We start from the raw sequence: 22,453 nt of genomic DNA, 5'->3' as shown, positions 1-22,453 counted from the left end.
GGCAGCACCTGAAATTGGAATAGGAATGTTTGTGGGGGATTAAGATGACTCCAATAACCCCAAACTTCACTGAGCCTCTCGCGCATGAAGAAGCAGTTCCTCCTCTCCATCTTATGAGGCTGGTCCCCGCTGCTTACAGACCGATACTAACCTCATCAGAGGATTCCTTGAAATGAAATGTCAAGCTTCTTCAAGACCCAGCCCTACTACCTCCCATTTGCCTGTAGATCCCAGGGGGCTATAAGGGGCCACTGACATCATCAAACCCAGAGGAAATATTTCATGCCAAACAAATTGCATGATTTAAATAATTGAAATCCAGAGTGCTAGAAGAGGTAGGGAGGAATAAAAATGTAGATTAGGCTGACTTTATCAACATGGGAACACACACCAGAGATTCTAGAGTCAGTGGATTAAGCTTGGGCTACTGAGAATGGCTTTTTGTTTTTCATGTGCAACTTACATTCTTTTTTTTTTAAATTGTGGTTAAAATACATATAACATAGTATTTACCGCCTTAACTATTTTTAAGTATACAGTTAAGTCGTGTTAAATACATTTATATTGTTGTACAACCAACCTCCAGAACTTTTTTCCATCTTGCAAAACTGAAACTCTGTACCTGTTAAACAACTCCACATTCTCTCCTCTTCCCAGCCTCTGGTTACCTCCTTTGCCCTTTCTGTCTCTATGAATTTGACTACTCTGTATAGCTCATAGAAGTGAAATCATACATGATTTGTCTTTTTGTTACTGACTTATTTCACAGAGCATAATGCCCTCAAGTTTCATCCATGTTGTAGCATGTGACAGAATTTCCTTCCCTTTTTTTTTTTTTTTTTTTTTTTGTGGTATGTGGGCCGCTCACCCCTGTGGCCTCTCCCGCTACGGAGCACAGGCTCCGGACGCGCAGGCTCAGCGGCCACGGCTCACAGGTCCAGCCGCTCCATGGGACGTGGGATCCTCCCGGACCAGGGCACGAACCCACATCCCCTGCATCGGCAGGCGGACTCCCAACCACTGCGCCACCAGGGAAGCCCTTTCCTTCCTTTTTAAGGCTGAATAATATTTCTTTGTGTGTATATACCACATTTTATTTACTAGTCATCAATTGATGGACACTTGGGTTGCTTCTACCTTTTGGCTTTTGTGAAAAATGCTGCTATGAACATGGATGTACAAATATCTCTTTGAAACCCTGCTTTCAATTCTTTTGGGTATATAACGAGAAGTGGAATTGCTGGATCATATGGCATTCTATTTTTAGTTTTTTGAGGAATTGCCATACTGTTTTCCACAACAGCTGTTCCATTTTACATTCCCACCAACCATGTCCAACGGTTACAATATCCCCACATTCTCACCAACACTGTTTTTCGTTTTGTTTTGTTTGATAGTAGCCATCCTAATGGGTGTGCAGTGGTATCTCATTGTGATTTTGATTTGCATTTCCCTCATGATAAATGATGTTGAAAGTCTTTTCATATGCTTTTTGGCCATTTGTACATCTTCTTTGGAGTAATGTCTATTGCCCATTTTTAAATAGGATTTTGTTCTTATTGTTGTGGTTGAGTTGTAGAAGTTCTTTGTATATTCTAGATATTAATGCCTTATCAAATATATGATTTGCAAGTATTTTTCCATTCTAAAGGTTGCCTTTTTACTCTGTTGTTTCCTTTGATACACAGAAATTTTTAATTTTGATATAGTCTAGTTTATCTATTTTAACTTTTTTCATCTGTGCTTTTGGTGCCAAATCCAAGAAATCAATGCCAAATCCAATGCTGTGAAGATTTTTTCCCTATCTTTTCTTCTAAGAGTTTTATAGCTTTAGCTCTTTCGGTAATTGATCCATTTTGCATTGATTTTTGCATATTGTATGAGGAAAGGGTCCAACTTCTTTCTTTTGCATATGGATATCCAGTTTTCTTAACACCATTTGTTGAAAAGACTCCTTTCCTTCTTCGGTCTTGGCACCCTGGTTGAAAATCGCTTGACCATATATGTGAGGGTTTATTCTATTCCACTGATCTATATGACTATCTTTATGCCAGTATCACAGTTTTTTTGATTTCTGTAACTTTATAATAAGTTTTAAAATCAGGAAGTGTGAGAGCTCCAAAACTGTTCTTATTTTTCAAGCTAATTTTAGCTATTTGGAGTCTTGAGAATGGTTTTCATTGTTTGCTAGGTTTCTATTGTCTCTGGGCTCCATCGTGTTCTATGCCAAAAGAATTTGAGATATTATAAAGCATAAGTTAGAAAGGGTAAAGCAAAGACTGTGAGAGATGGTAATATTGAAGTGGATTTGGCAGGTGTGACCCATGCATTCACCCCTAAATATGTCCTCTGAGAGGGCCCAGACCTATCCTTGATATAGAGAAACACAACAGCCAGGGAAATGCAGGCATATGTAAAAGTGCTAGAGTGGATTTCTTCCATGCATCAGAAGTGAATATGAGGATGCTTCCTGATTCCAGTGAGGTTCATGGGATTGGATTCTGGGGTGGCAGAAGCCACGTAGTAGCACTCACTCTTAGTGGCACAGAAAGTATGGTTACTATAACAATCAGCAGGTTCAGCTCATTAATCAATTATCTGGCCCTTCTCCAAAGGGGCTTATGCAATGGCCAATGTACACATTTGGAGATAACTGGACACTGACTTTTTGGTCATATCAATTTTTAGAGATGAAAAAAGACATTGTGGTTCATAGATGAGAGTGGGGACTTGTGGAGGTCAGTGATAAATGGAATTGTGGCTTATGTCCCACTCATACCGGGTCCATGAGTTTATTCTGTGGCTAAATCCTGAGTTCCTGAGAAACAGTCAGAATACTTAGCAACTGGCAGAATCAACACACGAGGACAGTTACAGCGGTGTCAGTGGAAGCACCTGAAGCTCCTCCTCGCAGTGAAAATATCAGCTCAAAGCAATATCACCTCCCTGGGGGAATCACACAGGTTGGTGCCAATATTAAATATTTGACAGATGCAGCAGTAGTGGTTCTTTTGTTTTTTTAAAGAGACTTATTCTTTTTTAAACATTTAAAAAATTTTTGCCTGCTTTGGGTCTTCATTGCTGCACGCGGGCTTTCTCTAGTTGCAGCAAACAGGGGCTACTCTTCATTACAGTGCTCGGGCTTCTCATTGCAGTGGCTTCTCTTGTTGTGGAGCATGGGCTCTAGGTGCGTGGGCTTCAGTAGATGGGACATGTGGGCTCAGTAGTTGTGGCACACGGGCTTAGTGGCTCCGCGGCATGTGGGATCTTCCCGGACCAGGGCTCGAACCCGTGTCCCCTGCACTGGCCGATGGATTCTTAATCAGTGCGCCACCAGGGAAGTCCCAGAAGTAGTGATTCTTATTAGAGTCTTTTGACTCACCTGTTTGGCCTCTACCTAAGGTAGGTAAACTTGGGTTGCATGCATAGAACTGGGAATCAGAAAAGCATCCAATTTCTCAGCAGAAGTGTAAGAAGGTAGGTGAGCAATGCTGGCCGGCAGAATAATGGCCTCCCAAGGATGTCTGTCTCCTAATCCCAGAACCTGTGAACATATTCAGGCAAAGGAGAATGAAGGTTGCAGATGGAATTGGGGCTGCTAATCAGCTGACTTTAAGATGGGACAGTAACCTGTATTACTCAGGTGGACCCAGTGTCATCACAAGGGTCCTGAAAGTGGAGGGGAGGCACAGAAGAGATGGAGAAACGAAGCTAAAGAAGGTCAGAGAGATGCCATGTTGCTGCCTTTGAAGCTGGAGGAAAGGGGCCATGAGCCCAGGAATATGGGTGGCCTCTGGAGGCTGGAAAAGGTAAGGAAACGGATCAGACCCGGAGCCTACAGAAAGGAATGCAGCCATGCTGACGCCTTAATTTCAGCCCCATGAGACCTGTGTCAGACTTCTGACTTACCTACGGAAGTGTAAGATAATACGCTTGTGCTGTTTAACCCCCTAAGGCGGTCATAATTTGTCATGGCAGCAACAGAAAACTAATAAAAATGCCTTCAAAGTTCCGAGAGAAAGTGATTTTCAATCTATTACCCTATATTCAGTCAGATGCAGTTCTAATTACATGTGAATTAAAAACATCTCGGGACGTACAAAGGTCTCAAAAGAAATTTTTCTTTTCTTGGGCAATGGCCGGAAGATGTGCTCTTCCAAAGGATTAAACGAAGAAAGAGGAAGAAATGGATCTAGGAAATTGGAACATCTAACCACTAGGGAGAGGAGAAGAGGAGTCCTGGGAAAGCAGGTCCTCTGCTGCCATAGAGATATGTAAACAGAGATCAGCTAGCCAAGGAGAAGCAGCTCAGATGGCCCAGGAGGCGTGGGAGAGGAGTACTGGCAGACCAGGATGTGTGTGGTCACCTCACAAAGGGGTTTTAACTATTTTGAAAAATTGGGACAGAAGTAGTGATTGTGATATAGAAAATGAAAGCAAAGAAATAGAGGCAAGTTTTAAATCCAAAAAAAAAGATTGTTTTTAAAAAAGAAATATAATTGTCATATCCTACTTGTCTCAGCTGTGAACTCCATTTGCATATTCTAATAATACAAATACAGATGTAACTAGATTGGAAGGATGCAGGGAAGAAAAGTGAAGCCTTGGACCTCTAGGTTCCATTCCTGTTGGCTTACTGCTTGTTTGTGTATAGACTGCAGAGGCACAGGATTGGATGAATTACAATCCTTGGCATGTGGCACACGCTTAATGTTGGTCCATCTGCTTTTAGCTATTTGGTTAGTGATGTGATTCATGATTTTTAATCAGGTAGTAAGAACCCACTGCCCAAAACGAAAGCTAGAACCTTGACAATTATTTACAGCCAAGTGGTTCTGTAACAGGGAAAAGCCACATCGGACTACATGTTGGATCTGTTTCTTTTGCTTTAACCTTTGCTTCCCGTTGCTTTTGTTCACTAAAAGGATACTGTCTGTACATAATGGCCTGCCTCAGGGAACGCTGCCCCTCTGCCTGAAGGTCAAACCAAAGTGCCTTTGTTCAGGAAAACATCCCCACCCTGTTCCACCTGTGGATGGCTGCAAGAAAGAAGAAATTAACACATCCCCTCCCGGAGGCTGGCCATTCCAGGGGATCTTTGCAAAAAGTATGGCCTTTTTACTTTACTTCCTCATCTCCTCCCCCTCTCTGTGCTATAAAAGAAGTTGGCATCCAAATCCCGATAAGATGGTTATTTTGAGACTTTAGTCCCGCCATCTTTCCAAATAAAATCGTATTCCTTGCCTCAGCATCTTGTCTCCCGATTCATTGGTCTGTTGTGCGGCGAGCAGAGAGAGCTTGGACGCGGTAACAGTTCCCATCGCCCTATGTGCCAACCCCTACCCCTTCTCCACATGACGTAATCAACATCCTGAACCCTGTGTTCATGATTCTTTTGCCTTCCTCATATTGACGCTGAGCAACTTAAATTCATGACCAGTCTGAGGACAGGGTCCCTGCTAGGTTAAAAACAGGAGGCCAGGAGGAGCTGTTAACATCAAGCACTTTGTCACCATGAAGCAGCAAATAGCTTTTTCTCAGCAAGAGAGGCTCTAAAACCTGAACCCCAGGGCTTTCTCGCATTAAATATCACTGGTTATTCTTTTCCCCAAATGCCTCCAGCATTGCATGTATTGTATTTGTTCTTTCCCTAACTACGCCTTGAAAGCAGAGAGAATGGCAGGGGCGAGGCACCGGGGTGAGGGTGTGGGGAGTGTACACAGAGATGCCAAAGCAAGATGCTGACGACCTGATCCCACAGCACTGGGAGCATCTTCTACCGTCTTTGGGCAGCACTCTAGGACAAGCATGTTTCCCCAGTGGTTGCTGCAAGACCACCAGTCTTTCCTGGCCCCAGGCACTCTGGCATAGCTTCCCTAGGGCCCTGGAGGCACATCCCAACCAGCTTGGAGCAGAGGGTTTAGCCAAGTTCTGCCTGTGCTGTCTGGGGACCCTGAGGCCCTGGCCAGCTGTGAGACAGCTGTTAACCTTGGCAACCTGACATAGTTGGTCAAGCAGGGCACTGGCCACTCAGGCATCGCTAACAGCTTGTTGGGAAGACGCTTCTAGCCAGAGGTGAGCCCACAAGGCAGCATGAGATTCTACTTGTTCTAGAAGCATGGATTCACTGACCATGGAGCTGCGAGGGGCCCTGGAACCCATGTAGTCAAGCATTTCCCTAAGCATGTAACTCAAGCACTGGTTTGGGGACAGTTAACGGGTTTTACCTCCAAAAGTGCCCCATAATCGAGGAAATTCATAGAACATCAGATTAAAAACAAATTAAGGTTCTTTCCTACAAGGCTTCTCAGAACCTAATCTCAAGATTAGGCTTTGGGATCTTTACCTGAGCCTCAGTTTCCTCATCTGCAGTGTAGAAATAATAACGCTTACCTTGGAGAAATACTGAGGGAGAATGAGCTCACGGACACAGAGACATTTAGCACAGTGTTTCACGTAGGAGATGTCAGCAAATCCTAGTTCCCCTCTTTTCTCCATCTCCTTTCATTTTCTTTCAAATGTTCCCCTAGGCACAGTAAATTCCCTACTGGGTAATTATTTAACATTGATTTTCTGGGCTCTGGAGGGCATCGGGGTAATTATGTATGCAGTGGAGGTGTTACCGAATCAGGTCTGTCTGCTCACCACTCAAAAGTCAATATGAGGGCTTCCCTGGTGGCACAGTGGTTGAGAGTCCGCCTGCCGATGCAGGGGACACGGGTTCGTGCCCCGGTCCGGGAAGATCCCACATGCCGCGGAGCGGCTGGGCCCGTGAGCCATGGCCGCTGAGCCTGCGCGTCCGGAGCCTGTGCTCCGCAACGGAAGAGGCCACAACAGCGAGAGGCCCGCGTACCGCCAAAAAAAAAAAAAAAAAGTCAATATGAGAGAGAGAGAGAGAGGGAGGGAGACAACTGTTGGTAGAAAGGAAAGATGCTTTTAATCAGAATGCCGGCAATCTGGGGAGATGGTACACTCAGTATCCCCAGAAACCACCTCCAAAGACTCTGCTTGGCCATGAAAGATTTAAAGGGAAACAGGGAAGTAACCTCAGTTAATCATTGAGATAGGGGGTCAGAGTCGTGGACATTCCCTGCTGTGTGCGGACTCATCAGCTCCTCCTGACCTTCCTCTAGATGTTATCTTGTTCACGAGATTACTGAAGGGGAAGCTAGGGAAGAGATCTGGTCATCTGTTAAGTACCTGTTCTTCGTTTCTACTTCTTTGATCTACAAAAAGAACCCACACGTTAGGCAAGGTACTGTGTGATCAAAAGATGTGAAAGGTGTGCTTGGGCCAGAGATGAGCAGAGCATGCGGATGCCTGGTCTAAGAGTCAGTTACAAGATAGCTTTGCTAACGTGACAAGAAAAGGGGCTTCCTGTTGAGGGCGGTTTCCTGCAAAGAGCCGCTTATAGAGGCTCCTACCCAGCTTAGCTGGTCGGACAAGGGGAGCCCAGGTCCAGGGGGGCAGAAACCCTGTGAACAGGAACGTGGTACCTACTGCACCCTGTGCGTGGGAGCGGCAGCTTCGCCTCCTCCGGAATCACAAAGGAACAGCTGGAGTCCCGGCTTAAATCACTCAGCACAGATTCATTTCACAGATTTCACAAAAGAGGGGCCTCGGCAGCCAGCTCCGTGGAAGAAGGCACTAACCAGAGGTTTTCAACCCGCTCAGTGTTTGGGCTTTTGCGCAGCTGTGAAATGTAGAGGTGAGGGCCGAGGCTCTCCACGCTCTCTTCATCTAATCCTCGTGGATCCCCATTTGAAAGGTCAGCAGCTGTGGCCTAATCACAAATCCGGGAAGCACAGGCCACACACCCACTATGTATTTTATTGAGACAGGAGCAATTTACAGTCAAGTCCTCATGACAGCACAGTGGAAAGATTCCAGTTTTACACACGTCACATTCACAAACACGAATCACTTCTGCTCTGAGGCACACAGGGAACGTGGGGTGGGGGGAGACAGGGAGCTGACAGGAGACCCAGACTTAATGAGCCATCAGTGGGGAGGGTCTTCCACCAGAGAAGAGCCTTCTCTGGGACTTGGCAGAATTTCTAGATGCCCTCAGAGAGGAAGGAACAAAGTGAAGCCTTCCCCGTGATTTCAGAGCAGGACAAATTTTCTGTAACCCTGTCGCCTGTTCTCTTTCTGGTAAGAATTTCCATGGCAGCATTAAGAGACAATACACACAGGCCTGGGAGCCACTTGGTCTGAAAAAAAATCCACCTGGGAATCCCTATGGGCTTAAAAGGCTCTCTGTGTCCCATGAAAGTCACTTTTCTATCCACTGTTCAGAAGATTATTTTTTAAACTTTACGTCTTGAAAATTTTCAAACATCCTCGTAAACAGAGAGAATAGGACAATGAACCCCCATGGTTCCTTACAGAGAAGCAGATGATATGACCAAGTTCAGGTTCAATTAACAGCCAAGACATCTAAGTGAACCTTAGACAAACCCCTTCTCCCTGAGCCTCAGTTTCCCTCTTAGCTCCATGACCATGCTTTGCTTTCAGGATCTCTCTGGTGCTAGAAAGAAACCTCAAACCAGTGTGAGAGCGGCAGTTGTTTAGGGCTGGTGAAGGAAGCTCTCTCCTGCCTGATGCGTCTCTCTGCTGGATGACACAGTGAGTCACTCAGGGCCAGATGGAAGGTGATGAAAACACTCATTGTCTCTGGAATGAGATTTCTCTGGCAAGTTGAGTCACTAAGGACCATCACGATGCCATAGGGTTTGATAAGTGACACGTGAGAGAGTGATGTTGACAGTGAGTCGTCTTATGAGAACTGGCGTGAAGAAGCCTTATTATTCAGATGACGAGGAGGAGAAATGGCCTGACCAGACAGCTTGGGAGGATGAGATGTCTAAGCATGGGTATTTCCAGCATGTTGGAAAGCCTGCTCCCTCATCTCCTGCAAAAGCAGGGCAGTATTTCACCACCTCTTGTTCTGTGTGCTTGCAGGAGAGGAGGAATTATGCCTCCTGGATGAGTTTTATTCCCGGTTCATCACAATGGCCACCCTCCGAGGAGAGGTCCTTCAGCCGGGCCCTTGCCACCACTGGCTGCGGGACGAAGGCAGTCTGTCCGCTCTGGGACGGTGTTCCCCTTGGGCTCTTCTCACACCTCATCTTCGAAATCTTCTGGTGGACACTATTCCCGGGAGAGGGGTTCAGGAGTTCTCGGCTATGCCCAGTTTCTTGCTTACTTCTAAATGGAGAAGTGTAATTCAGTATGAAATGAAAATCATAGACACACACACACACACACACACACACGAAAAGAAGCTGCAAAGAAAGCCACAGTATTTTGACAGAACTTATCAGAAGTTGGAGGGAGAAGGGGGTGATTTTTATTTTCTTCTTCGTGCTTCTCTGAATGTTCCAAAGTTTCCATAATAGTTTTTCTTTGTTTTAAGGAAACTCAGTAATTCCTCTTTATATTAAGGAACCCAGTCGCGGTCTTTTCTTGTCACGTGTTGGGCCGCCACAGAACCGGGACTCAGCCAGCTCCAGCGACTTCAGAAAGCGAGGCATACACACCTCCACGCCGGCTCTGGTTCACTGACCTTTCGCTGGCCGACGGGCCTCTCTCAAGCACAGCTGTGCATCTGGGTCAGCCACTCTGCACGTCTGACTCCAGGGTCCTTCGTGGGTGCTCAGTGGTGGGAGGGCTGTAAGGCAGCTGCCTGACAGGTGTAGGCAGTTGACCGACTCAGCCCCCATGGGGGCTGAAGCCGTCCTGGGTCCCCTGGCTCAGGGTACCAGCATGTCTCAGACAGGAGTTCACAAACACGTGTCAAGCTGGGTGCTGTCTTTTCGTTTTTCCATCTATCGGGTTGAGGAGCCTGGGCAGCGTTGCCTAGGCACCCAAACGTCCTTGGGCTTCTTCAGGAACTGCTTCCAGCATGTGAAGGGGTGTGAGGACAGGCTGTTTTCCAGGCTTTGTCCTCCCTCAGGCCCTTTCCCAGCCTCATCTGGAGACAGAGCCCTGCCCCCCGCCCCTTCCCGCTCTCCTCCTCTAGGTCACTGCCACGACAGGCTCCACGGACGACAGGTCTGTCTTCCCAGACTGCAGCTGGGAGGACGGCAGGAGGCTGTTGGCTAGTGGAGCGCTGCGGCCGCTGCTTTTCTCTGTCCAGGCCACCCTGAAGGAGGGGACTGGGGAGGGTGGCCGCTCCTCCCGAGGCTTGGGCGACCTCTGGCACACGCGCAGTAATGCCTTCAGCGCGACCCTGAAGTTCTCGTTGAGCCAGCAGTAGATGAAGGGGTTGTAACAGGTGCTGCTCATGGCGATCCAGTGGAAGGCAAAGTAGAGGGCATTACTGGTGTGGATGACCTTGCTGGACAGGAGGAGGACGTAGCAGTTGAGGGGGAACCAGCAGAGGGCAAACAGGACCACCACCAGCATCAGCATCTTGATGGTTTTCTTCTTCTTGCGTCGCAGGGCCAGGTATTGCTCCGTGGTCACATCCCCAATGGTGTTGCACAACCACAGCTTCTTGGCCACACGGGCGTAGGCCACGGAGATGAGGAGGAGGGGGAGAATGTAAAGCAGGATGAACGTGGCCAAGTCCAGGTACTTCCAGAAGAGGTCGGCTGGCTCAGGGAAGTCTGGCAGGCACAGGGAGCGGACAGTGTCCTCACTGGGGGCAGGGGAGAGAGAGACAGAGAGAGAGGGAGAGGGAGAGGGATAGAGAAGGAGGGTGTGAAATCAGCGTGGAAAAGCCCCATCCCAGGAACCACTGGCCTTTCCCTCCACTGGGCTCCTGGTACATCCGTCTGTTACAGCACATGTGATGAGCAGCCTAATTATCTGATTACATTTTCAGCTCTCCCACTAGGCTGGGCGTTCTACGTAGGTAAGAAATACACCTAAATGTCCATCGACAAATGAATGGATAAAGAAGACGTAGTACATATATACAATGGAATATTACTTAGCCATAAAAAATGAAGTAATGGGCTTCCCTGGTGGCGCAGTGGTTGAGAGTCCGCCTGCGGATGCAGGGGACACAGGTTCGTGCCCTGGTACGGGAGGATCCCACATGCCGCGGAGCGGCTGGGCCCGTGAGCCATGGCCGCTGAGCCTGCGCGTCCGGAGCCTGTGCTCCGCAACGGGAGAGGCCACAGCAGTGAGAGGCCCGCGTACCGCAAAAAAAAAAAAAAAAAAAAGAAATAATGCCATTTGCAGCACGGATGGACCTAGAGATGATCATACTAAGTGAAGAAAGCCAGACAGAGAAAGACAAATATCATATGATATTGCTTTACACGTAGAATCTAAAAAAAAAGATACAAACGAACTTATATACAAAATAGAAATAGACCCGCAGACATAGAAAACGAACTTATGGTTACCAAAGGGGAAAGGTTGGGGGGGAGGGATAAACTGGGAGTTTGGGATTAATATATACACACTACAATATATAAAATAGATAATCAACAGGAATCTGAAAAAGAATTTATATATATATATACACACACACACATTCATATATATATATAACTGAATCACTTTGCTGTACACCTGAAACTAACACAACATTGTAAATCAACTGTACTTCAATTTTTAAAAAAGAGAAATACACCTAGATCACTCTGTGTCCTCTTTACTTTGTATTATTCCTAGCCCAGAATTGACACCCAATAAATATTTGTTCAATGAATGAATGCAACACTGGTGTTCCTAGTCTTAGAATTAACTCATCCTGGGAGCATGATGGATTCAGGAAATCTTGGAATTTCCCATTGTACTACCTACTCCCATTCCAGAGGGGATCCAAGGAATGGGGCAAAGAAATGCATCTTGAGAATGTGAGTGGCAATGCCTGAACTCATACACCTTCAGCCACTCAGACAAAAAGTACTTATTTTCTATGGAATGTACCCAGTCCTCTTGAAATTTTTTAGGGACATCTGTGTATGTTGGAAAACCCAGAGCTGGTGGGTTAAGAATATGCAGATTATCATTTGCTGAATGAGGTGGCAGGGAGCTCCCTCAGCAGCTTCCTTCCACTCTGGGGAAGCGAAAACCCAGGGGCTGTTTTGATTGAAGGAGCAGTTTCAATACACTCACACAAAGGAAGTCACAAGACTATTTCTTACATCCCAGCATGGGGGCACTATGAGCCAGGAGAAGGGCAGTCCTCCCTCCCAGGTCACAGGTGAGCAGAAGAGAGAGACCAGGGTGGCAAACACCTGTTACTTATAAGGTGGTTGGGGCAGAGGTCACTAATTTTTCACAAGTGGTCATTTTAAAAGATGCCCCGATGGGCTTCCCTGGTGGCGCAGTGGTTGAGAATCTGCCTGCCAATGCAGGGGACACGGGTTCGAGCCCTGGTCTGGGAAGATCCCACATGCCGCGGAGCAACTAAGCCCGAGCGCCACAACTACTGAGCCTGCGCTCTAGAGTCCGCAAGTCACAACTACTGAGCCCGCGTGCCACAACTACTGAAGCCTGCGTGCCTAGAGCCCGTGCTCCGCAACGAGAGAAGCCACCTCAATGAGAAGCCCGGGCACCACAACGAAGACCCAACGCAGCCAAATAAATAAATAAATAAAAATTAAAAAAAAAAAAGATGCCCCGGGAAAAGCAAGGCGGGAACTTGTGGCAGGAATCCTAAGCTCCGGTCTTTATCTAAATGTCCAGACTCTGGGTGCGAGCAGGGTTTTCGTACTGTAACATCTCTGAGCAGCAACTCAAAATTGCTACTTTTTTCCCATCATACCATGTAGCTTGTTGATGTTGTTATAGGTGCAGCTGGCCATCACTAGTGAAAGAAAGAAAACTCTCTTCGCTTTTGTTAGCAGAAAAAAGAAATAGCCTTCCATATATGAAGGCAGTTGGGGAGTCTGAGTGCTGGGAAGGGGTGGGTATGTGATTCATTCGATAGCCTAGAATTCGGGGACAGAGACTTTATAAATTAGTTGAAATTGGCCTTCAGACCTTGTTCTCTGGATCCCGCTATGTCACAGGAGTGTACGTAAACGTATGTCTCAGGTGAGGCAGCACATGGTAAGACCTGCCGGCAGTGCACCCCCTAGATCCCCTTTACTGGTCTGGAGCACCAGGCCCCCCAGCTCCGGCCCACCCGACAAGACACAGCTGTCAGCCGTGATCTTCTAGGGACCTAGGACTACCCGAAGGCCACTGGAGATACTTTCCACAGATCCATTACGAGCCAGAAGTGGTCACGTATCTCCATTTCCCCCAGGAAGGCCTGGAATACAAAAGCCCAGCCCCCTTGGCTCAAAGCAGGCAAACTCTGTGTTAGCAGTCTGCTCCAGAGCTCCCCCTGCAAACCACACCCTCCCTTGGTCTCTCCCCACTTGCTGTCCAGCTTCTCCACTGCCTTACCCATTACCCCGGGAGCACTTTCTTAAAATTGCCAGGCACATGTACCTTCCTTTATCTCAGGATCTGTTTCTATGGAACTTCAGCTGAAACAACAATGAAGTGATGAAGATCACTCTAAGCTCATTCATTCATTCAGTAACTACGTACAGAGAGCTCGTGATGTGAGACAGTAATATAGACGCTAGGGACACCAAGATGGCAAAATCAGAAATGGCGCCAGCTCCCCCCAACCTCCCAGTCTAACAGGGGAGATCACCTTTAACTGACTGGCAGCACGCACGAGTGTTTAAGTTTCAAGACACTGAGTGCTTTCCATTCTGTGAGAGCACAGGACAAAGCATGTGATAGAAGGGAGGTAGTGGGGAGGGGGGTAGAGCATCCTGCCTGAGACACTTAGAGATATACATGTTTGTAGGTTGTGGGAGAGAATTTAAACCTCACCGTTTTAAACAGGGCCTGGGTGATTCTGAATCTCAGTCTGGGTTAGTACCTGTCCTCAGTGGCAGAAGCTGATTGCTATCGCCTTGACCTTACAGACAAAGGGACAGAGACTAAAGAGGAAGCTAAAAGTGTTGCGAGGAAAAGATGAGAAAAAGCAGAAAAAGTGCAGAGGATACGCATGGGCCTGGAAGCAACAGGATGGGAAGGAGACAGAGAGAACAGCTCAGCGCAGCAGGTACTGGTAACTCTGAGATTCAGAGGGGGCTCAGATTTCCCTCTGTCAAGGTTCTCTGGATCCCCGGGCTGCTCCCCACTAGTTCGTCTCACCTGTACTTGAAGGTAAATAATTTCTGGCAGATAGCGTGTGGAAGTGAAAAGAACGTCGCCATGGTCCAGATGACTGCGATGTAGATGACACCTTTTGTGATTGAGATCCGGGGTTTTAACGGATGCATGATGACCTGGAAGACAAGCAAACTGGGCATCACTGGCTGAAGACAGTTTGAAGCAACTAAGAAATACAGACGATGCAGCTCACTTGTCACAATGAGGCAGGTAGGTCCTACTTAGAGTCAAGCACCCCTTAACTCATTATCGAGCCCCTGAGCTGCACCACCACACCGTCCAGCCCACAGGGGTACAGCGAGTGTGTCATCTGGACTCAGAGACTCCAGGCAGTTCAAATGCCCCTTGCAGGACTTCCCTGGTGGTGCAGTGGTTAAGAATCCACCTGCCAATGCAGGGGATGTGGGTTTGAGCCCTGGTCTGGGAAGATCCCACGTGCCGCGGAGCAACGAAGCCCGTGCGCCACAACTACTGAGCCTGCACTCTAGAGCCTGCGAGCCACAACTACTGAGCCCACGTGCTGCAACTGCTGAAGTCCGCGTAACTAGAGCCCGTGTACCGCAACGAAGAGAAGCCCCCACTCACCGCAACTAGAGAAAGGCCACGCACAGCAAGGAAGACCCAACGCAGCCAAAAATAAATTAATTAATTAATTTTTTAAAAATGCCTCTTGCAGGTCATGCATGGCAGAAGCTGGGTGCAGTGAGAGGATGGGGGAGCGGTGAAGGGGGAGGTCTGTTCCCATGACACCCACAGCGAGGCTGGCACAGGAGCAGCCGTGGCACCTCAGGATCTCATCTCATCTGCCCATGATTCCAGATCCTTTAAGTTACAAAGGGCTCCGAGGGGTCTGAAGGCGACACAGGTCGGGAGGAGACTCTCACCACTTATCATGGGAAGCTGCATTGCCCTTTATTTGGGGGTTCACCACATTGTCTCTGAAAGCCATTTCTAAAATTGCAGTGGGGCAATTTCAGGTTTCCCAAGCCCCAGATTAAACCATTGTTAGAGGCCTTGGGCTGAAAAGCATCTTGGAATTGATTGCTACTGTATGCCGATCAATTCTCCTAAAAGGTTTAAATAAAGACTTGGGAATTTAACAGCATCCTCATTTTAAGATTAGAATCATTATTCCTCTTTTTTTAAATTGAAGTATAGTTGACGTATAATGTATAAATTTCAGGTGTACAATATAGTGATTCACAATTTTAAAGGTTATACTCCATTTATAGTTATAAAATATTGGCTATATTCCCCATGTTGGACAACATATCCTTGTAGCTTATTTTATAATAAGCTATAGTTTGTACCTCCTAATCTCCTACCCCTATATTGCCCCTCCCCCATTCCCTCCCCACTCGTAACCACTGGTTTGTTCCCTGTATCTGTGGGTCTCTTTCTTTTTTGTTATATTCACTAGTTTGTTGTATTTTTTTAGATTCCACATATAAGTGGTAGCACACAGTATTTGTCTTTCTCCGGCTGATTTATTTCACTTAGTATAATGCCTTCCAAATCCATCCATGGCAAAATTTCATTCTTTTTTATGGCTGAGTAGTATTCCATTATACATATATACATCTTCTTTATCTATTCATCTGTTGATGAACACTTTTAGCTTGCAAGATTAGAATCATTATTTCTTGAAAAAGCCATTTGGGGATAGGTGAGTCGGGTCAGAAAGAGAGGTCATAAAGAGCTACCATTGTCTCAGGATGCCATCCCAGGACACACTGGACATTCTGCTGTGTCCTCCCAAAGTCTTCTCCCAATTTTTTAAGGTTTTATGGGAGGAATGGACTAGGCTTTAGAAGCTGCCCAGCACATCTCCATTCTGGACTCTGCCATCCTTGCCCCTCACACGCCATTGTGGTTCACGTTGATAAAGGGAGTAGAAGCCTCAGTCAGAGGCCATGGGCGCCCTCAGGTCCTTTCCAGCTCCCCTCACCATATCGACCCATGTGAATCCGATGGAGCAGGACAGTGAGCTGGGACTCCCTACCCCACACAACACCTGCGCCTGCCACCTGCCCGTCCCCCTCCAGCCTGTTTATCTCTTCAACAACCTGGGTCCAGAAATATCCATCTCATATCCCAGCCAGGAGCCTTGCCTCGGACCTGCATTTGCCACTCTCTTTTCATCTGTGATTTTCCAGATCTGCTTTTCAATCCCCCCAAAACAAACCCGTTCATTTCTGACACACAAAATGCCAGCAGCGAGTCTTCACTGGAGCAACAAACGTGGAATAATGTTTTGCAGCCCGTAGCACAAAGGGAGCTATATGCCTATTTTAGCCCCACTTTAGGGGCTATATGCCTAATTTAATGCTCATAGCGGTCAATAAGAAGACAAATATGCTCACTGAAACATGGGCTAAAACACTGCCTTTAGCCCCCTAGAGAGCAAAGCCGGGGAGGGAAGGACAGGGCATCGGGGGGTGGGTGCCCTCACCTGGTGGCGGTCCACGGCGATGGCTGTCAGCGTCAGGGCTGAGACGTGCAGGGAACAGTACTGGGCGAAGCGGCTGACGTGGCACATGCCTTTCCCGAACACCCACGTGCTGTTCACAAAGCGGACCTGGAGACGAGCCCACAAAAGTCAGGAGACAGACAGGCCTTGCCACTGACCCTCACTCCCTGTGGTCTCTGAGGAGCATCCCACAGGAGCCTTCTCCCCCTCCTCCTTCTTCCTCTGCGCTGCTGGACTGTGGGTCACGCGTGCTTATCTCCAGCATGACTCATTCTCTATCATTCAGTTCAACAAACCCTGACCCTGCTGTTATGGCTGGGCCCTGTTCAGTGCCAGGACAGCGTGGGAAGGACATGGGCTCTGGAGTTATATTTCCCACCTCTAATCTTTTCTGGCTGTGTGACCTTTGGCAAGGTAGGTAACCTCTCTGAACCTCAGTTTACTCATTTACAAAAAAAAAAAAGGCTTAAAAATCTCTACCTTGTATCTTATTGTAGGGATCAACTTAAAAAAAAAATGGCTACAGGGACTTCCCTGGTGGCGCAGTGGTCAAGAATCCGCCTGCCAATGCAGGGGACATGGGTTCGAGCCCTGGTCCCGGAAGATCCCACATGCCGCGGAGCAACTAAGCCTGTGTGCCACAACTACTGAGCCTACACTCTAGAGCCGGTGCTGTGCAACAGAGAAGCCACTGCATTGAGAAGCCTGCGCACAGCAACAAAGAGTAGCCCCCGCTCACCGCCAACTAGAGAAAGCCTGCGCGCAGCAACGAAGACTCAACGCAGCCAAAAGACAACAAAACAAAACAAAACAAAAACTACTTAATAAAAAATAAGTAAATTAAAAATTAAAAAATGAAATAACTTTAAAAAGGCTACAAAGTGTGGAACGCGTCTGGCAGATTGCTAGAAAGATATGATTAGAAATAGCATTTTTATGGTAATAGTAAAATTCATTTTAGGCTCATATGAGTTCAGACTCATGGAGGAGACACATCTGAAGAGTCACAACACAGCACGTGGGCTGTGCTCTGGAACCCTAGCTAAGCAGGCCTGCAACACGTCATCTGGAAAGGAGTCCCAGGTGCCTGCAGAGCTGGGAGCAGGGACCAGGGTCTGGGCAGGGAGAGAAGACAAGCTCCCAGGGCATGTGGGGTCCAGGGAGCAGACTTAGGCCTCGCCCCACATCCTCCATGGCTATTTGCTCACTCACTCAGCTCCTGAGCTCCTGTGAGTAATGCCCCACGCCCAAGAGAGATCAGGCCTTGATTCTGATCAAGAAGCTTCCAATGTGGGCAGAGGAGGACTCGGGTATCTCAGATGCAAGACAGAAAGTAGTCAGTGCCCTACAGAAGGCCCAGACAAAGGGCCACCAGGTGGGGTGGGAGTGCGCTGAGGCAGAGAGAACGAGAGAAGACACCGAAAGAAATAGAGCAGGTCAGCTCGAGAGGAAGACTATTGCGTAACGATTTACAGCAGAGTATTTGCTAGTGATAGCTGCCACCTTGGGCAAGGCACTTAGGCCCAATGAGCCTCATTTTCCTCATCTGTAAAATGGGGCTAACCCTTGTTCACATGATTGTTATGACACTCAAACACATGTAAGGCAGATAACACAGGTAAAGCAGGTACGACAGTGCCTAGTACATAGCAAGTACTTAACATTATTAACTGCATTATTATAACATACTAGACATTTGAGATGAACGTTAAAGAATAGGTAGGATTTGCCCATGGGGAGATAAGAACAAAGGGCTTGGCACTAGGTCAGAAATCCCAGGACCTGTTTGGGGAACAAGGGTTGGGACTGTTTGGCTGGAATGTGTGGATGAGAGTCACGAGGGACAAGTCTGGTCTGATCATGACCCTGGGACAGCAGACCATGGACACTGCTCTCTCTGGAATAGGCAGGGCGGAGCGGCCCAGAAACATGACAGAACAGGAAATCCTTAGCTACTCCTACTTCTCGCCTCCCACAATCAATGAATCACCAAAGCCGACCAGTGCTACCTCGAAGGGTTTCCAAATCCATCCCCTCTCTTCTTCAGTCCCAAGGCCGTGGCCCGAGTGGAATCCCCCATCATCTCTCACCTGGACCATGATAGCCTCCAGACGGCTTTCCTTGTCCTCTAGTCTGTCCCCCTGTAATTCAGCCTTCACGCTGCTGACAGCATTTTCTTAATCAAAAATCAGACGCCTGCTTAGAATCATCATGGCCTTCAAGAGACAGCCAGATGCCTTACGAGCGCCCAGCCCCGCTCGCAGCCCTGCCCCAGCCTTCCCTTCCGGCCACCTCTGCTTCCCCCTGCCCTGCTGCCTCCTCCGCTGGCCTTCTTGCCTCCGCTGCTCCAGCTACAGTGAACCGCTCAGCGTTCCCTCAACACACCGTGAACCTGGACACCCTTGCCTTTGTTTGCCCGGATCCCTCTGTCTGCAATGAACGTTCATCTAGGCCTGGGAAATGCCTACTTATCCTGGCCCCTTCGAAATGCCACGTGCCCTGAAAAGTCTCCTTTGACCCTCTTGTGGGACTCTTGCAGGTCAAAGTAAATGATCACCTTCTCCAGGCTCCACCACATTCTGTGTACGGCTCTGCCGTGGGAGTTGTGAATAACTGTTTGCTTTTCTCTCAATGACCAGACCTGGACTTCATGCCGACGTAGAGTGTAAAGTGGACAGAAAGGGAGACCAGGGAGGAAGGATATCGTCACCAACCAGCCCAAGGGCAGGACATGTTACCCCTTCAAGGAGCCTGGCTGAGGGCTTAGAAGACCCGCCCCTGGTTGCAAGAGCCTTGGAAGCTCTGACAGGAATTTGGATTGGGGTGGTTGCACGGGTCAGGTTGAAGGCCAAGCTGCTTTGGATCAACCAGGAGCGGGGGCTGGGTTCTCAGGACGCTGACATCTCCTCTCTTGCAGGACATCCTCCGGGTAGGGGCTGTCAGCTCTCAGCCGCAGCCTGGCCTCCCTCCCCACCTGCCCTGTGTCTGCCGCAGATCCAGCCATGCATCCTGTTCTGGGCAGCAGCATAGGGCCATGCCCTGGGCCTTCCCAGTTCCCATCCTGGGTGGCCCAGTCCAACCCCAGCACTGCAGATTGTCAAGTCAGAAGCCAAGGGGGATCCAGGAGGAGACAGAGATGCATTGTCCTGTACTTTAAGGCAGCAGGGGGAGAGCGTGTGTGTATGGGGGGGGGCGGGGGGGTATCTGGAAGTCCCTTCGTCCTTGGCTAGTCAGAACATCCTGAGTGACCAGGAATCTGTTAAATGTAGGCAAGAAGGAGAGCAGGAGAAGTCCATGGTTTGGATTAGTGGTCCAAGGGTGCCCTGCCTGCTAGGTCCCAGGTGAGTGGCTTAGTGGACAGACCTCTGGCTGCACTTGAGACAGGGGAAGTAATTCTCATCCTGGTTCTGCCAATTACTAGCCAAATGACCTTGGACAAGGCATTGAACCTCTCTGTGCCCTAGTTTCCTCATCTGCAAAATGTGAGTGAAGTTCTCATAAGTGAGGACGAGAGAAAATGTAGTTTTTAAACATAAGGGTTGGAAGGACATTCATGGGTGGATAGGCTTGTGGGAGTTCACCCTCTTCTTTTTGCTTGTCTGTTATTTCTGGCCAAGTGTGTGGTGTGTGTGTGTAAGAAAGAGAAAGAGAGAGAGAGAAAGAGATATGAACAGATATGGTTTGGTAATAACTCAAGTATCAAAAAGACTATTCCAGAAATTGGAAAAATGTAACTCATTCTGCAGAAATACAAGGTGTAACTGTCACGATGATTACTTGGTCATAGCCCTCCCAGTCTCAAGCATCCATGAGTATCACAGTCCCAAGTCACGGAGGGAGAGAAGTGACACCCCTAAGGCCCAGCAGTCAGGGCTCGGTGGAGGTCATGGGAGCGAGAAGGGGGGCTCACCCACCACCCCTGTGCGAATGCCCCCAGCTCTGGGGCCCAAGCCCACCTAACCCTCATCTCTTCCACAACACAGTCTTCACACACAGACTTTGCCGTCAAACCACAGAAAGCAAATGCAATTTAAATAAGTGGTTTAGGAAAATTCACTCATGGTTCCATTAACAACTAGCAACGGTTTGATATTTCAGCTTGGTGCAAAGCAGCATCCCATGCTGGGGCATTTAATGGGCTGTACTCCGGCTGGGAGGCGGGGTGGCGGGGGGTAATTGACCTAACAATCTATGCTGGAATTTCAAGGGGCTTTGATTTACTGCACCGTCGTCAAGCAGATTCATGCTCAGTGACACTGAACAGGAAACGGTCATTTGTTCACAGCTGGCTGCAGACACTCGATTCATTGACCCCAATGCCATGAGCTGCAGAAGCGCTGGCTTAGAAGATGATGAGAGACAGAGACAGAGAAAGACAGAGTCGCAGAGAGGAAAAAAAAGATGAAGACACCGAGAGAGAGAAGAGAGACAGACCCCCGAGAGACAGACAGGCAGAAAGACAAACAAAGAATGACAGAGACAGACACACTAAGAGACAGACCAACAGAGGAGAGTGTTGAGAGATGAGAAATGAGAGATGAGAGGGCAAGAGAGAGGAGACTAAGAAAGATGAAGACAGGAAGACAGGCAGAAGAGGGGGACCGGCAGGGAAATGAGGAGAGAAATCGGGTGGAGAGAGGGAGAGGGACGCAGAGAGAGACAGAAACGGAAATAAGAGAGACATCGAGACAGCAAGAGAGAGGAGGAGAGAGAGAGGAGAGAGCGGAGCGCCAGCCCAGCCCTCGCGGTCTCACCAAAGTGAAGGGGGTGTTGAGGAGCGTGATCATTATGTCGGCGACGGCCAGGTTGACGATGAAGAGGCTGGTGGCCGAGTGCATCCGCTGGTTCTTGAAGATGACATGACAGACCAGGACGTTGCCAAAGAGAGAGAAGATGATGATGAAGGAGTAAGCCGTGATGAGCAGGGCTTTCACCGTGGGGTTCTGGGACTCGGCTCCGTAGCGCCTCCGGCCCACGAAGTTCTGCCAGTCGGAGAAGGTATAGTTGTTCCAGGAGAAGAAGTGCGAGGCGTTGGGCCCCACCAGGGCCGCCTCCGGGCTCTGCTCGTCCGCGGCTCGCGCCACTGCGAGGAGGAAGAGCAGCACGCACCAAGGGATCATCTTTGCAGAAGCCTCCGCGCCCGGGACGGGACGGGGCGGGCGGGACGTCCCGCCAGGCCGCGCACGTGCGCTCGGGCGCGGGGAGAGGAGCGCGCGGGGCTGTGTGCGCAGGGACTCCCGGCCTCGCAGCGCCCGGCCGGCGCCCACTCCCCGCCGGCCTCTCGCCCGCGATCGGCGCGCTCCGGGCCGCCGGCCGCACTTTTGTGTCTCCGCTGCGCCACCCGGCTGCGGGCGTGCGAGTGCCTCTGCCTATCGGGCGGCGCGGCGTCTCTCCGGGCGACCGTGACGCGCTCCGGCTCGGCGGGCTTCCCCACCCCCGGCCCCAGCCCGCTCTCGCTCTAGAAATAAAACTCCAACCAGGCGTCAAGGCTGTTTCCCTAAAAACACTCATCCGCCTGCTTTCTGCTTAAGCCTCGCCATCGGAAAGGGAGCCGGCGGAAGGCGCCCCGGGGCGGTTGGGGTTTCGGGGGGCGCGCGGCAGGGACTGGGGCCGCCCCGCTCCAGGCAACCCCTTGTTCCGCGCGGGGAGACTCTGGTCCAGTCTGAGCGTCAGGCTTGGCAGGTTTCAGGTTGAGGTGGGTCACTGGGGCCTGGCAGCTCTGGCACAAGGTGAACAAGGCAATCGATGTAGGCTTTCTCCAAGCGCCTTCAGTGATCAGACTTCAGATGTCCTGGGAGGCTGGCCAGGTTTTGTTTCCTTCCCTTCACTAAGACTCAA

The 22,453-nt window shown here is 49.0% G+C and overlaps 1 protein-coding gene across 1 annotated transcript; it reads right to left on the bottom strand.

Annotated features, from left to right (window-relative positions):
• Nucleotides 1-7,822: 7,822 nt before the first annotated feature.
• GPR83 (G protein-coupled receptor 83) lies at nucleotides 7,823-21,735 on the bottom strand. The gene is made up of 4 exons (XM_060017228.1): nucleotides 21,370-21,735; nucleotides 16,598-16,723; nucleotides 14,128-14,261; nucleotides 7,823-10,645 (listed from the first exon to the last, which is right to left on the bottom strand). Exons 1-4 carry the CDS (start codon nucleotides 21,733-21,735, stop codon nucleotides 10,021-10,023), a joined length of 1,251 nt encoding a protein of 416 aa, XP_059873211.1. The 3' UTR covers nucleotides 7,823-10,020.
• Nucleotides 21,736-22,453: the final 718 nt, after the last annotated feature.

This window comes from Delphinus delphis, chromosome 8, assembly GCF_949987515.2.
Source record: "Delphinus delphis chromosome 8, mDelDel1.2, whole genome shotgun sequence".
Taxonomy (NCBI): domain Eukaryota; kingdom Metazoa; phylum Chordata; class Mammalia; order Artiodactyla; family Delphinidae; genus Delphinus; species Delphinus delphis.
The sequence above is the reverse complement of the archived record's forward strand: the minus strand, read 5'-3'. Positions and strand labels throughout refer to the sequence as shown.